The sequence below is a fragment of the Drosophila albomicans genome, chromosome 2R, assembly GCF_009650485.2.
Source record: "Drosophila albomicans strain 15112-1751.03 chromosome 2R, ASM965048v2, whole genome shotgun sequence".
Lineage (NCBI taxonomy): Eukaryota > Metazoa > Arthropoda > Insecta > Diptera > Drosophilidae > Drosophila > Drosophila albomicans.
Window position 1 is genome coordinate 4,977,149 of NC_047631.2, and position 16,026 is coordinate 4,993,174.

Genomic DNA, 16,026 nt, shown 5'->3' on the forward strand with positions numbered 1-16,026 from the left:
AATGCAAATCACAACCTTATCGAATTTGCGTTGTACCTTTTGCTGGGGGACGTACAAGATAATCTGCAATAATGTTGAAAACAATATAATAAGCAGACGAAGGGTCTTTGAGGATGGTTGTAGATGTGGACGTGGATGTGGCGCTTTTTCGATTTCTCCATTGCGACACCGAAAAGCCAATAACGTCGCGTTTTCGTTGTTGATGCTGATGCTGACGCTGACGCTGATGGTGACAACCACTGACATGCTCCTCGAACGTACACACACACACACACAGAAACACACACACATACATACACATACACGTGCAAATGTACATGATGCTTGGGGGGCATCTCGCAAAATGGGTTTGTAGCACAGAGAAGCGTACAGTCCGGTTCGGTTCGGTTCGGTTGGGTTCGCTCTGATCCCTGTGCCCTCTCTTCTGTAATAGGGGCCTCGAAAAAATCCAAAAGCAAATTTGGCACAGTGTCACACGTTATTGGTTTTGTGTCGTTTATAGTGTATCGATTTAACTGCCTTGCACGGCGACCCGCAGAGCGGCCTACGGCGTTTCGTTGTGGCTTGTTTGGTTCAGCTTTCTGTACTTTTTTTTCTGTTTTTGTTTTTGTTTCGTGTGCTTTTTGGTTTTTGTTACTTCGTTTGATGTTGTTGTTGTGTTGAGCCTGCAACTCTCGTTGTAGTTGTCATCGGCAGCATTCGGCGGCGCGTGTTCCTTGTTGTTGCTTGTGGCAGGAAATTGTTGTATGCAAACATTAAATTTTTAATAGGACTTTATATATTTTTCCCTCTTTTTGTTTTTATTTATGTTTTGTTTTGCCAGCTTGTTTTATTTTTAATTTTTTTTTCGGTTGTTTTTTTTTATCGCAGCGACCACTTTTCAGAGCTTTGCAAAATGCCAGAAAACAATGCTGAAAAGCCGTCTGGGTTTAAGGAACATTTCAGATTTTGTTTGCTTTGCGATTGTCGCTCACTTTGCTTTTCTGTCAGGCAATTAAATGATCATCGAACACTTGAAACAGATTTGTGCCCATAAAATAAATAATATTGATTTTATTAAACAGTTTCTTTATAGAAGGGTTGTAATTAAATTAATAAATTTACCAAATATCTATTATTTATACTATTTCCAGTCGGATTCAATATTTGGACTCAATTAAGTCATTTATGTGAAACTGCAATTTAAGGAGACGAAAACAAATTAGATCGTTGTTTAAACTCGATTGCTTTTTCTGGGTGAAAGAATAAAAGATATGACTGCTGTGATGTCTGCAGTTGCTGTCCAAAAACTTTGCCCCACTTGCAGTTCTAATTAGCGTTCTCCAAGATATTCAACACTCGACGTAATTAAATGGAATTTTAAGCGATGCAGCAGCCAGTAGCTTCTTTAATTACTGGCGAGCTGCAACTGCTGCTTTGGCTGCTGCTGGTCTTAGATAGATAGTGGAAAAAATGCAGTTGTTGGTAACTTCATTGCGACAACTGAACAACACGAACAACAACACAAATGACGGCCAACTTTTTGGTAAACGGCAAAACTTGGGGCACAAATTAATCATAACTTTGGATGCGGCTGTTGCATTCAGCTTTCAGCTGCTGGCGAATTGGAAATGCAATACAAGTGGTACTTTGTATACTATATACAAACACCCTTGCTCTGCCTGCATATTGCGCGGCCTCTCTTTTAAAAGCCATTTCTTCACCTTCTCGAGTTTCACATTTTGTACAGAATGTTGCCGCACATGGCCATTAAAAGTGTATTAGAATTTGTGCATGCCTCAGAAAGCAGAGACTCATGTAACGCGTCTCAGTTTGCTCTTAGCCCAGTCATCTGCATGGCTAATAAATTTCAGCCAGTTATTCACAATTAATCAAAATGCCACAAACTTTCTAGCAGTTACATCTGCGCATTGACACTTACACGATTCACATGCATCTTTATTATTGTTCTTCTCTTTATTGTAAACGAATGATAAATAATCACTAAAATGTTCATTGATTTCGTCCTCAGAATAATCTCATTGATTTGCAGCCAATTTTAGACAAACTACCGAACAGTAATCAAAAATACAACATAATTCTGTGAAATATGGGAAGTGTGAACAATTCGTGTTACTAAGTTCCTAAACTTTAATATTTATTTACAACAAAATCATATTTCAAAATGAATTCAAATTGTACGGATAAACTGCTTATATTAGGACTGCTTGAATACTGCTTGTTGGTGGACGACAAATGAACTGCTTGAAATATTGCTTTCAGCTCGCAAGCAGAAGCTGCATAATATAGAACACATAGCAGCCAGCTCGAAGCTAAGTACGACAAGCAGTTTTGCAAGCAGTGTAGTCAGCTATTTTCAAGTTTGCGTAAGGTTCATTGAACCAAATTATTAATTAGAAAACTGAAATAAAAAACAATAGGTTTTTTCTGACATAAAAAATGTATATTTTCATCGTACTCATTGCAGATAAGGCGAGTTTTGAGCAACGCATATTCCGCAACATTGTTGTAAATAAATACAAGATTTCAATAAATAATATAAATATCTAAAAACTAGTTTCACGTAAGCACGTACATAAATTAATTTAATTTACTTTAAGGAGTCCAGTCATAAGCACTGAAGAAGAGGAAGTCACTGGCGCTAAACACACACTTTGGACCTAGACCTAGACCTCATTGCACTCCAGGTACAGCTGGCGACAATCGAAGCCGGAACGCCCCCGACGGCCAGCATCATACAGATGCTCGAAGCTGGTGTTGCTGCTGCGACCCAGCGCATAGCTGGTAGCATAGCTGTAAAGAGAGAGGAAACGGAATTAGGAGCAAGTTGATCCAAATCGCTTATTCCACTTACGATCCCAGTTGGCAGAAGATGCTGCTGCCTCCGATTTCGCGCACACAATCGGTGTTCGCATCACACATGTAGCGCTGCATGCACTTGTCCTCCGAGTTGCGGTAGGTGCGCACATAACCCTTGAGCAGCGCAATGCCAGCGACGGCAGCATCGCTGACCGAGTCACGTTTGCCCATGGAGCGGGCTGTGAGGGAACGGTGCGAGAAGGAGGTCTTCAGGGCGTCGAGCAGATTCATCACGATCTGAATGAACTGTGAATGGGATAGCGTCGAATAGTTGTTGGTAGAGTGATGGGCGTGGCATGGGCATGGGAAGCATTAGTCAATTAGTTTTGCAATGTTTGTGCCAATACTAAAGCTATCAATTGAATTTCTTATATATAAAGAGTGTTCTATGTTGGTGTGTATGTATGTGTTGTGTCTGTGTCTGTGTATGTGTGATGCGTGTGATTGCTAATTTACATTGCTTACACTATGCAACAAAGACTGGGCAGCTGAACCGAATTGCTCTTATTTACTTTAATCATACATCTTTAGCTTAAAATTGCTATTTCAGTTTTGATTGTTAGTTTTCAATTTAATTCTAAATCCGTTGCTGTTCAAGTAACACCTCAATAATAATCATTTAAAGCACTTCTTTAGAGCAACGTTTATGACTAAAGTCAACTACCGTGATTAGTCAAAGTTTTGGGACATTAGTCAAACCGAACAACAAGCATTTCGAGAAGCAGCTCAACTTTGTTGCACAGTGGATGATGATCTGATCTGAGTGATCAATTATGTTTTTACCTCGCCAGCTTGCTTGGCCATCGAGTTGACTTGGTCTGGATCTCTGGTGCCCAACACGGACGACAACACGGCCGCCAAGATGCCCTGTGCGAATCGGTTTTAAGAGGTAGAGGAATAGCAGGAAATTAAAACAAACAAAAAACAACAACACAGAGAGAAACAAAATGTAGATAGAGAAATAGTCCATACACCGTATGTATAAGTATATGCGAGGGTTAACTGAAAATTACTGAAAGCGGCCATAACAAAAATCAAACAAATGGCACAAAAGCGAGTAGTTCTATACAAGAATGCGATCAGGCCAAATTACCTGCATGGGAGAGCCGCCATTGTCGACCTTGTCGATGCCATCGCTGGGTGCGCCGCCGCCCAGAAGTGTGTTAATGATGCGAAGACCTGCGGAAGGCATTTGCACTTAGTCAAGTACTTGAGATAATCTATGAAGTTCACTTACCCATCGAGATCACATTGGCCCAGGGGCTGCCTCCGAGTCCGATTGAGCTGTCGACATCGTCGGACTTGGTTGGTGCGTTGGCTGCATTGTTGAAGAACATCGTCATCACAGTGGACAGCATGTTGGACCATGTGAAGCCACCAGGACCGCCGATGCTCTCCTGTATTTGGTTGCCATCGATGTCCTCCTCGATGTCATCCAATGCCACCTTCTTGGAGGCATTCGGTTTCACAGCGAACTTGCGAGCGCTGCTCTCGGGGCGATAAACTGGCGACTGCGACTGTGACTGGGACAACTGTTGTTGGCGCTGATAGACCTCTTGCTGGGGGTAGGCATAGGTCAGCAGCAGGCAGTTGCTGGCCACAATGGAGAGCAGCAGGTAGGCGTTGAGCTTGCGTTGGTCCAACATGGCGAACAGTCTGTAACGGACAGAGACAAGTTTGTGTCTTTAGTCTTTCGTTTCTTCGATACCCGCTGTTAAGCTCTCCCCTCTCGCACTTTCACATTGCCAACTCGTGTTCGACTACGCATCGGAAATTTAAATGAGCCAACTAATATATTTCCTCGTGCAGCGTTACATGATGTGATTGACCCAATTGTCATCCGTTTTTTAATGAACTGATTCAATTGTTTTATTATTATATTGACCGTAAATGTAGTTTTAATCATCAGAACTCGCTGCGAAGTGCAGCAATAAAAATCACAAAAATTCACACGCCGCATGTAGAGTTACAAACAAAAAGAAATGTATTTTTCAATGGAAGAAAATATGAAAGTTGTTGGTGGGGTTAATTAAGAAATGCAAACCACTTCCGAAACGCTTTGCTTTACCTGGGCACAGAAACTAGTCTAACTGCTCGCAATTAAAGTGTCGGTCAAACTGAACCTGTTCCTCGGTCCCATATTAGATGGCAGTCATGAAAGCGGCTAAAACAACGAAATTGGTCAAGACTGGGAGAGTAACAAGAGTAACAACGAGAAGTAACAAAGACACCTAAGAAATGCAATTGCTCGACTCAAAAGAAATCCAAATGCGAATAGAGTAAGAGCACTCGACAATCTCATAACATGGGTACTTAGAAAGCCGCTGTGAATCGTACGAAGTGCAGAGAAGTAGCTGGAGAAGCGACAAGTGCAATTATAGTAAATTACTTCCTGACTTCTTTTGCTTATCATCATCGCATATGTGTGTCGATATTCAAATGGGAATTAGCAAAGCGATCGCTGATCACCAAGACAGAGAATTGTTCCTCAAGCTGCTTGTGGCAGAAAGAAACCAGTTCAGTCTGTTGCTTGCCTCGTCTAGCGGTTCTTCATCAGATGTCATGCAACGTGTTACCGTTAAAATTATAATGAAAAAAGCCAGCGGCTTCAGCAGCTGGTGGCAAACACAAAAACAAAAACAAAAACCAAAGCAACTTAAGAATGCGATTGCATTGATATTCCATTTAATTGTCCAGCATGTTTAAGTTTGCTGGATAGCGGAACGAAAGGAGGCCAACAGAATGGGTCAACACCGAATGGGTATCGAGTATCAAGTTTTATCATATGAATGTAAATTATTTTGCACACACTCAACTCAGCTCATCATTAATCATTGGCTATTGCGACACAGTTCGGACTGAGCTGTGGAACGTTTGGATGGAATTATTGCATCTATGTAAATTTAGAAAGCTGTTAGGAACGTGCAACATCTCTTTAAGTTGTGCACAACATTCCGTGGGAACAACTAATTCGTTGTATGTCTCTTTTTCTCCCTATTTCTCTTTTCTTTTAAATCATGATCCAAATTGCTGTGATTCAAGTGGATTATAACATTGAATGGTTCATTCCCTAAGCAAAGAATACTCTAATTCACAGAAAGACAGAAGCAACAGTTCTTAAAATAGTTACAAATTAGATTATGAAGATAACATATAATTATCATATAATTTTGGACACACTTTTCAGCTTAAATTTTGGATATTGTAAGAAATTTTTTATATCTATATAATTTTCAAATAAGTTACATGTTACGTAACTAGTTTTGTAATATTTTAAATGAGTTGACATTCTTCTACCTATTTTAATTTCAAATAATGTATGATCTGAAATATATTACAAATTAAAGATAAACTTGAAAAGATCTTGACATTTTGTTATGTACTCATTGATATATTTGCAATATGGAAGTCAGCACAATAATTGCGGATAATGATAATAAAATGATAATTTTTCAAGCAATATATGCCAATGAAACTTTGAAGAGTGAGCTGAATATGCAAGTTGCAGTTTTGTTGCATATATGTTGATTAACATAAAATAAATGATATAACATTGGAACAACATCTAGTAATGGAATTTTCTTAAACGGTTGAACACTTTTTGCACGATATGTGAAACTAATTGAAATAGATTTCGGAATGGGAGGCAACTAAATAGATGGATAGAGAGTTAAGTGTTATTATTTTTGTGGCATGAAGCACGCAACTTTTACTTTCACGAACATTTGCGAAATGGAATGAAAAGAGCCAGCAATTAAACAATCAACGTTAAATGGAATTGATTTAATAAAGAAACAACAACAGAGTGTCCTATAATAAATGAAATGATATGATGCGACGACTAACCGCAATTGCACTTACAAATACAAATACAAAGTCAGATTGTTGGTCAGAAATTAGAAAGTGTAGAAGAAGAAAGAAAGAGAAAAAAACCGCACAAAACGAAAGTACAGCGATGAGTGAGGGAGTGACTGTCTTGTTGTCTTGTTAGTGCGCAGTTCTCTGGCAAAAGAAATATCACCACAATTTATTAAATTGTGCTCATTATATTATGTTTTCTGTTTCTGTTGTAGGTGCATTAAAACGTTCGTTTTCAATGCCGCACCCCACTGAGTCTGAATCTGAATCTGAATCTGGTCAAAGTCAACGATGGGAAAGCGACTTTCGGCTTGAGTTTGAGCTTGAGCTCGAGTACCTTTCCGCTTCATACGATCGGCGGAAGAGTGGTATTGTGAATCATTCTCTCGGTCAGATTATTTGGCCATTTGCTTTCGTTGTTGTTCGTTTTCGGTTAACAGCAGCAACCAAAACAACTGCGACTACGACTGGTTTGGCACGAGAGAAACTCACGGCTCGCGTGTCTCGAAGCGTTTCACTTTCTTTTTGCCAAGAATTCGAGTACCTTTGAGGTTTATTGACCACAATGTGGATGGTTAAGCTTATGCTAAGAAGTAAGCCAGGTTAAGTGTTAACCCTTGGCGGATGCATTGAATTCGCATTGTGATCTGATTTGGGTTGTTCACCTGGTCGCTGAACTTTCCAGCATGTTCGTGTCTTAAGTTTTTCGTTTCGTTTCACTCTACTCCGACTATGACACGCCGCCTAACGGTACACTGTGCTGCATTTCAATGCGTCTGGGGTTGGGGTTGGGGGAAATGCGGCACATTTACCAAATCTATTTGGTAACAAGTGCCAACGTGTTTCAGCTCATCACACAACAAATTACACACGCATCGCAGCGACAAATGACGCAATGATGGTTTAAGCATAATCAAGCAGCAAATATCATTCGATTTGCATACGCTGTGTCTGTGTATTCGCGGTAATCATATTCATTCATTCGTTCACTGATTGCAGATCAAAGGAAAGTTGCTGCATGTGTCATGCAGCTGTTGCAAGATATCGCACCAGTTGCCACAACCACAACGACAGCCACAGATTTAGTTTTACTTTTACCCGACCTCAATGCGCAATGCATTTATAACCTTCACGAAAGCAGAACCAATTGCAATTGCACCTTATTATTATTATTATTATACGGAGTAAATATCATCCAACTGATGCACAAATTGCAGTTGCTCCAATTCAGGTGACACTTGAGAGTTGCTCAGCTGAAATTCACAATTGTATTCTATGTTCAAATTAAAGTTTAAATAAATATTATAAATAGAAAAGATATTTCTTACTGACTGACGAACAATTTAGCGCTAACGAAATTTATCGAACACGCTTTAAAGTTTGAAGTGAAACTTTCACCCCGACCACAGCTGAACAATAACAATAACACAGACAAGTTGACAACGTAGAAGCCGCAACAACCAAATAAGCGACAACAAATGCCAGATGAATGAAAGTTACAAAAAAAAGACATGCTTTAAAGCAAACGACGAAGGGCCACAAAATTCAAGGCAAAGCCAAATGGAGCTTCAAAATGGGTTAACAAACATCAGCTATATGCACCACAATTCACAGTTCAGAGATATTCAATCGTTGCCTTTTTTGTGGCCAATTAATAATAAATAAACTAAACATTGAATACAGCCAAAGCGAGGACAAGCGAGTCCCAAGCTTTAATTGGCATTCAACAACATCTAAGAGAATCTTTCGCTCTTTTCGCACTCAATATGTGTGTGTTTGTTTGCTTATTCGCTTGGCCCGAATCAAGGCCACAGACTCAGACGCAGCAAGAACCGCAAAAGGTGTGAAGGGGGGATGACGAAAATGAAATTCTCTTGGCAACGCAATTGACACTCCAACCAACTGGGTCAATGGGTGGGGCCCAAAGTCGCGTACAAGTTGCCATGCAACCATTCGAAGCCTGAGGCATGGTTCAATGCACAATATACAGCAGGCGCTGCAAGCCACACACACACACACTCACACACATGAAAACCCAAGCCAAGTGGCTGCTCTTTTAGCCGCCTCTATTGACGTCTTTTGTCCGTCCATTAATCGTTACACGCGTGAGTGTATGTGTGTGTGTGTGTGTGTATGTGTGTGTACGTGCGTGGTTTTGTTTGCTTTGCTATTCACATGCTAAGTTGTTAACTCGTTTAACTGAAATTCTTTGTTGGCCTACAAGTTCTGTTATGTCTTGGCTTGACCTAAATTGTTATTGTTCCTGTTGTTGCTGTACGTAAGCTATCTCCCCAAAAAGTTGAGTAAATAACTTTCTACGCTTGATTATTAGTGTATGCTATTTTAAATTGATTATTGCATTTATCCAATCTTCCTTATTCTTGTCTCTATTGAAAATCAATTACCATACTTTTATTATTAACAGTTAGTCTAAGCAAACAACGGAAGTCTTTAACTGATTTATTAACAACAATGCATTTAAATTAATAGTTTGTTTGCTGTCATTTCATGCAAAGACTTTAAGTTGTGTGATTAATTGAATTTAATTAAGATGCCTTTTATAAGTTGCAAGTTTCAAAATGTATATTAAATACTCATATTTTTTGTCACAGAAATATATTGATTTAATATAAAATATATTAAAAGAAAACTAATAATGAATGGCAAAAATAAAATAAAATATAATAAAAAAAACTCTTTTTATAATTTAACAAAATCTGCTCATATATTCTTAAATTTAAAATCAATATACTACATCTATAATTTATTTCTGTCTATATTAAAAGATTCTTCACAAATGGACATATTCTGCAAGTTGCATGAAATCAGTTTTAGTTTTATTCAATATAGTAGCCAATAAAAATCAAAGAATTAAAATCTTTAGTTGATCAAAAACACTTTGTATGCAGTTTGTTATTTGGCTGAGACGAATTTTCAACTGCCATAAATTATAATAATTATATATGTAATTACAGTTTTGTAGCGATGCACAGAGAAATGCACAAAAGTCACGCAGCTATCGTGTCTCGCTCACTTGCACAAAATTTGAATGCTGCACGCGATTGTCAAACACTATTCACCTGTTACACTGCAATGGAATGAATGAACCACAATAGATGTATCTCGATGTATCCAAGAGTTGAATCTTTCGTTTTAATTGTTCTGTCAACAAAACTTTCGATCAATTCGAGACTCGACGGAATTTCACTTCGCGTATTTTCGGTTGCCGCTGCTGGTTGCTGTTGGTGTTGCTGTTGATGTTGCTTTTGCTACTGTTGCTGTCGACGTATGAAGCGGCGATCGCCTTGAACTTGTCTTTTTATAGCCTGACCCATTTTTCGCAACGAAGAAATGCAGCGAACCAGTTGCGACGGCGCAAACGACGCTACGTCTGTGGTTAGACACGCAACATGTTCGAAGCAGTCTCGAACCCTCGAACCATCAAGATGTTGCGTATGCGTAGTTTAGGCGTCGCGACGAGTGAGGAGTGTTTCCCATGAACAAATCACCTTTTCGCTTATTATTCTATCTTTCGTTGCTGCTCAGGTGTCGTTGTTGCTATTTTCTTTATTGCCCATTGTTTTTGTGATGGTGGGTTTTATGCGTGATCTACCGTTAACTACCTGTTGATCTTTTGTTAAGGTTTCGCCAAGGTCTCGTTTTCATTTGCATGTCTTACGGCGAATTGATCATTTACCTTTCAGCATCATCTGATGCGCTTTGTTCATCTTGACAACGCAGACATATTGCTCACAATATTCCACCTTTGTTGACAGTCCCTACACCTTGACTAGGATATAACCTTCAGTCTGACTCATGGGTTTACCTCAGACTCTGGAAATTGCGAGAAATTGAAGACGCAAGCGTGTTGAATTTTTACTTAATTGATTTGATTAGTGTTTCTGTGGAAATATTCAAAGTGATAGTCGAAAGTTTCACGACTTTTAGCTTTTGGCTTTTATTTTTATGTGTCTCAGTTATGCAAGCATTTATATTTGTATGTTAACAGAGGATTTGGTTAAATTAAATGTAGACAACAAGTCAAGTATTTTCCACTATTTAAATATATCTTATAATTTTATTTTATGTATTTTAAAGTAAATCGTTTTCTTTTTTTTTTTCAAAGATCTTTGTGCATTTTGACTATGTTAAAACTAAAACATGTTTTCGTTTAATTTTTGTGTACATTTGACAATCTGTCTTAAGACAAAAAGCATATTTATTTTCATCTTTTATTTTGTCTTATGAATACATATTTGTTAAATTTTTCTGGTGAAAACCATAAACCATGAAGCCGAAAAATTAGAATTTGATATCCCATTGCGAATAATAAGTGCTTATGAAATGGTCAAGAAAACCAATTTAACAACTAAAAAATTTCCTAAAAAAAAAAAAAAATAAAAGATTCACATCGGCTTTTGATAAAAAGATTCATTGAATTCGAGAAACAATTCGTGTTCAAAACTCAAAGAAATGTGAAAACATTTTTAAGGATTTTACGAACAATCAACGAAGTCAACCAATGCTGAAAAATAGGAAGAAAAAATGTGTAAAGGGTAAACGAAAACGTAAACGTAAACGAAAGCGAAGAGAAATAAAACGCATTTAGCGAATGTGTGTATTTATGGACATGTATGTGTGTGTGTGTATAGACAACGATAGGTTGGGAGTGAGGTGGGGGGATGGTCATGTTTACTTGGGGCATCAGTGCTTGCATACAAATGTGGCATGTGGCAGGCAGCACCTTATCCATGCTCCGCATTTACTTCGTCCAACCAGCTGCAACACGTGCAAAAAAGTTAAGCCGTTCAAGCAAAAGTTTACCAAACAGACTGACGGATAGACGGCGGGATAGACAGACTGAGGGCTAGGGTATTAGAACCCTTTCGAAATCAAATCTTTTACTCGACATGGATGAGTAAGGAGGAAGCGAGAGTGACAGTGAGAGCAAGAGCAAGAGAAACAGAGAATACAGGGAACAAACTGCTTAGATGGTCGTCAGCTGCATTTGTATGTGTTTACATTTAGTTGTATTCGATTTGCATAGCAGATTTAAGCAGAGCTTCCCCGAACTCCAATATCCGATGTCCGATGTCTAAGTTCCGCCCCAAATCAATGCCGACCATTCGAACACTGGCAACAACACCACAGCTCGACCACCGCTGAGTGGTAGGCGCTTAAACGCCTTACATGTAGGTTATTAAGTGGTCCTAAAGCCGATTGGCAAAATGTGTTCCCCTTTGCGACTCTGCTTATTGAATAAATGTGGCTGGATTTATGCAAATGCCAACAATGTTAACTGGTGCTATTTCTACACTGCCAACCTCTAACCTGACTATTTGAGCTAGCATAATTCCCCTCAAATTGTTCAATATTTGTTATCAAAATTGAAACTGTAGCTGTCACATTACTGCAGCTGCAGCTGTGTTGGCGGCTCTGGATTGTCCATATCACACTTGCAATCTGTTGTTTTGAGATATGTATTCAGTCTGTTGTTTGTTGTTTGTCTTTTGTGTAGCAACATTTGCATTTGCTGTACACATTAGCGTAATTATTTTCATGTCAAACGCATGGACAATACCTGTGTAAGCAACGCACATAAATTAGCAGCTTATCAGGCTCTCTTCTGGCTATATCCATTACCGAAGCGAAACTTTTCCACAATTTAGCTGATCATTTGTTGTTTTGTCAAAAATATCAAATGCGTATTAAAAGCTGGGATTATTGTTTATTTCAAACTAGAAAAATAATATACATTTTTAATTATTTCAAAATACGGAGAGGAGTTAGCTAGTTAGTCTCTAATAATTGATTATTTTATTATTTACATTTTTGTGCAGTATTTCTACAATTGAATAAAGCCAATAATATTTATAAAAATCAGAAATAAAAACACAAAAATTATAAACTGTAAAGAAAACGAAATTGGACTATGCAAGTGTTGATTGCCTATCAATTAACAGGCTTTCCTAAATTCTCTTTGAGTGTTTGCCATTCTGATTAGCACAAGAATTCCATCTGCTCGGACTGAGTCTGGGTGAAACCGAAAAAGTGACCCACATTTCGAATTTTTGTTAACGCTGTTTGGTTGTTTGTGAGGGAAAGAGTGGCGGCCGTGGGTGCTGACAAATTGAAATCATGACATTAACCTCGACGTCCCATATACACATACTACACACATGAAGACATCCATAGATTGTTGCATACTTTCAGGCAGAAAATTTATGCACAGTCCCTCGTCTATACTGTGTGTGCGCGTGTAAGTTTGTATGTTGGCGAGGCCTCGCGTGTGTGTGTACTAATATGAAATCAATAAATCGTAAGCATTCTTTTATTGCCACCGAGATGCGCATCGTCGCAGACCAGAAGATGAAGACACAAGGGCAAACCTCTCGCAGACTGTCTTGGCTTTCCTTTTTGCTATGTTTTTATTTTCTTTATTTGATTTTGCATAAAGGATGACGACAGCGAAAGATGAAGACGCCATCGACCAGACCCAAAGAATGGGTAGTTCGAGTTCGCTATAGTAGCATAAGAAACTGTTATGCTTTGTGAGTTTATCAACGCACAACCACTCGAGAATAATGATGTCTGCTTGCAGCGCAAGTAACAAGTGAAAGGTTGCATGAGCTGTGGCGAGGACGCAATGGAAGGGATTGGACTTGGGCAAGGCAAGGCAAAGCAAGGAAAATAGATATTGCCATGTTTTCTATATTAAATTTGTTGCTGCGCTATTCTTATAAATCTCTTGCTCCTTTTGATTGTTGCACTCTTAAATGCGTATTAAACGACTCAAGAAATCCAAACGGTAGCAATGGATTGTAAATAAATTTACTTGCAATTCGAAATCACATCACGAACAAAAGATTGAATGACCGTAACACATAAGTTCACGTTCAATTTATTTTATTTTCAATATATTTTTAAATAAGATTAACAATAGCTGTTAAAGTCTAATCATACTTCAATACATCAAGTAAACTGCGAAGCTAATCAATATCAAAGTATCTTGATCATTTTCTGCCTGCGGAAATTGTTTTCAATGCAACATAATACTACACCTGAGCAAATAAACTATTCACTATTGTTAACGGAACATCAACTTGCAGAGGAAATAATTATGTGGAACGACTCAATCTGTGTCTAATAGCTATGAATGGCACATATTTTGTCAAATTATAGACATTTGCTTGAATTGTGGTTTCCTGTCCCAACTTAATGAAACTGATAGGGCGTTGAACAGTGACACGCCCACCATAATGCATTCAAATTATGGAACTTCTACGCAGCTCGCAAAATTGCATTCCAATCAATATCCGTGAATATGGGCCAAATTAACATACATCGCATGCTCTTAAATAATGCATGCGTATCGAGAGTCGATATGCTTGCAACGCAATGTTGCAACGTTGCAGCGTTGTGCTTTTGGTGCATTTAATTGTGTTGCTGCTGCATCAATTTAAGCATGCAAAACAATTTCAGTAACTACCCATTTAGTGTCATTTAAAACATTAAAAGCATTCATGTTGAAGAAAATAATATACTTTATAGAAGGCTGTAATTTGTAGTATGGGAATTAAAAAAAACAATGCATACTTTTAGGCTAAATAATTTAATGAAAACTTAGGCACTATTATTGGGTCATCATTTATAATTTTAACACTCAGCCAGAATTTTGTTTTTATTGTTGTTGTGACATTCAAAAGAGACCACCTATAAAATCGTATGCCTAATTATTAAGTAAATTCTGTGATATCATTGTGTTTTTTCATTTATCATTTCGTTCCGCGATACTCCGACATTTGACTGTGTGTTGATGTCAAATCAAGAATGGTTTTTGGGATCACATAATCGTAATTTTTGCATTTAAGCAGAACTCTTTATTGAGCTGAATTATTTAGTATTCATTTATTTATTTATTTACTTATTTATTTTTTAAAATAAATTTGAAAGTAAACAACATAGAAGACATATCTTTGATTTGTAATAAATTTAGATTTTTTCTCTACGAAGTACATATGTTCGTATACTAACAATAGTTTAATGCGATAGAAAGCTATCAAATTGAGAATAACAGATGATGACAAAAGGATAATATTCGCTACAAATGTCGAAAGGATTTTTATTACAATTTATCAAAGGGAAAAATCATTAAAAATGCAACCCGAAGCCATTCTTTGGGCACATAAACATCTAATCTGAAAGGAGCCAAACATCTGCTAGGCTTTTATTACATTCGTTTTTGAACGTATTATAAAATGTTGAGAAAGTTATCCCTCCTCCCTTAAAAAAAAAATACAAACTGATGATACAAATGTGTAAAAAAGTTTGCCCCAAACCATAATGCAAGTTTAATTTGCACTGACACGCAAAAAGGGCTCAATAAATTACAAAACAATATATAAGAACATATTTTTGTGTACATACATATGTTGTATGTATATACATATATATTCGTGTATAGAGCCAAAGTTTCAGATATATGTTTTGGGCTGCAAAATGTAAAATTGTTTGGTGGCCTGATGAGGCGTCAGAGATGGCGCAGCTGTTGACTGATGCCATCTCTGGGCGGGCTGTGACCAATGCTCGACGCTCGAGTCTCGAGGCTCGAGGCCTGCGTACCGGCAAGATAAAGTACACTTCTGTGATAAATATAACAACAAGTACCCAAGGCACGCACAAGCCGTTGCCCATCAACCAGGCAAAACGCATCCAAATTCATTCCACCAACTACTGGCTAGGGGCATGCGAATGTGATGTGGGTATAGAGGGACTAAGGACTCGGGACTGACTGTAGGTTCCGGAACGGCAGCTGTTATAATGATGCCGACGATACATCATCGCAAATGCTTAAATTTTTGGTAGCGCCAAGCGTCGAGTGCCGAGCGCCGAGTGCGAAGCTAAGAGCGACGTCAACAGCTGTTACCGCTGATGAATCCTTTGGGTCCGGTTCGCTTTCCCTCTCCCATTGCCTCTTAGCACCCCTCTCTGTCTGTCTGCCTAATATTTCAATATTTCGCATATAAAAGGCGTAAGTTATTTTTCATATTTCCCCCATCTGGCTGCCATTCCCCAATGCCTTTCCCGCCTGTCGATGCATCGTCGCCGTGCCAGCTCCAAAACAATAACAAAAGCAAAACCCCTGCTGCGTTTTTGGATAATTTCCCCAAATAAATCTAAAAATTGTGGAAATACTCGTACAACACGCCCATAGACAATGCTAAAAGCAACGACAGCCGTTTCGAGAAACAACATAATTAACTATCATAGAATATGCAAGGCACGCGCCTCGGATTCCATGTTCCATGT

The 16,026-nt window shown here is 38.4% G+C and overlaps 1 protein-coding gene across 2 annotated transcripts; it reads right to left on the reverse strand.

The window, feature by feature from the left end:
- Positions 1 to 2,417: 2,417 nt before the first annotated feature.
- LOC117574700 (uncharacterized) lies at positions 2,418 to 10,672 on the reverse strand. 2 transcript variants are annotated; one of them, XM_034258612.2, is made up of 6 exons: positions 9,798 to 10,672; positions 4,097 to 4,515; positions 3,953 to 4,038; positions 3,643 to 3,726; positions 2,855 to 3,105; positions 2,418 to 2,793 (listed from the first exon to the last, which is right to left on the reverse strand). In XM_034258612.2, exons 2-6 carry the CDS (start codon positions 4,503 to 4,505, stop codon positions 2,667 to 2,669), a joined length of 957 nt encoding a protein of 318 aa, XP_034114503.1. In that variant the 5' UTR covers positions 4,506 to 4,515; positions 9,798 to 10,672; the 3' UTR covers positions 2,418 to 2,666. The 2 variants fall into 2 exon arrangements, with proteins under 2 accessions (XP_034114503.1, XP_034114504.1); XM_034258613.2 differs by lacking the exon at positions 3,643 to 3,726 and having other exon boundaries at positions 9,798 to 10,000.
- Positions 10,673 to 16,026: the final 5,354 nt, after the last annotated feature.

Excerpts from the sequence above, each read along its gene's own strand:
- LOC117574700 (XM_034258612.2), bottom strand. The coding sequence starts at position 4,505 with ATGTTGGACCAACGCAAGCTCAACGCCTACCTGCTGCTCTCCATTGTG. Across the intron at positions 3,106-3,642 it reads TGGCCAAGCAAGCTGGCGAG|TTCATTCAGATCGTGATGAA; the intron begins GTAAAAACATAA and ends TCCCATTCACAG. Across the intron at positions 2,794-2,854 it reads ATCTTCTGCCAACTGGGATC|CTATGCTACCAGCTATGCGC; the intron begins GTAAGTGGAATA and ends CTCTCTTTACAG.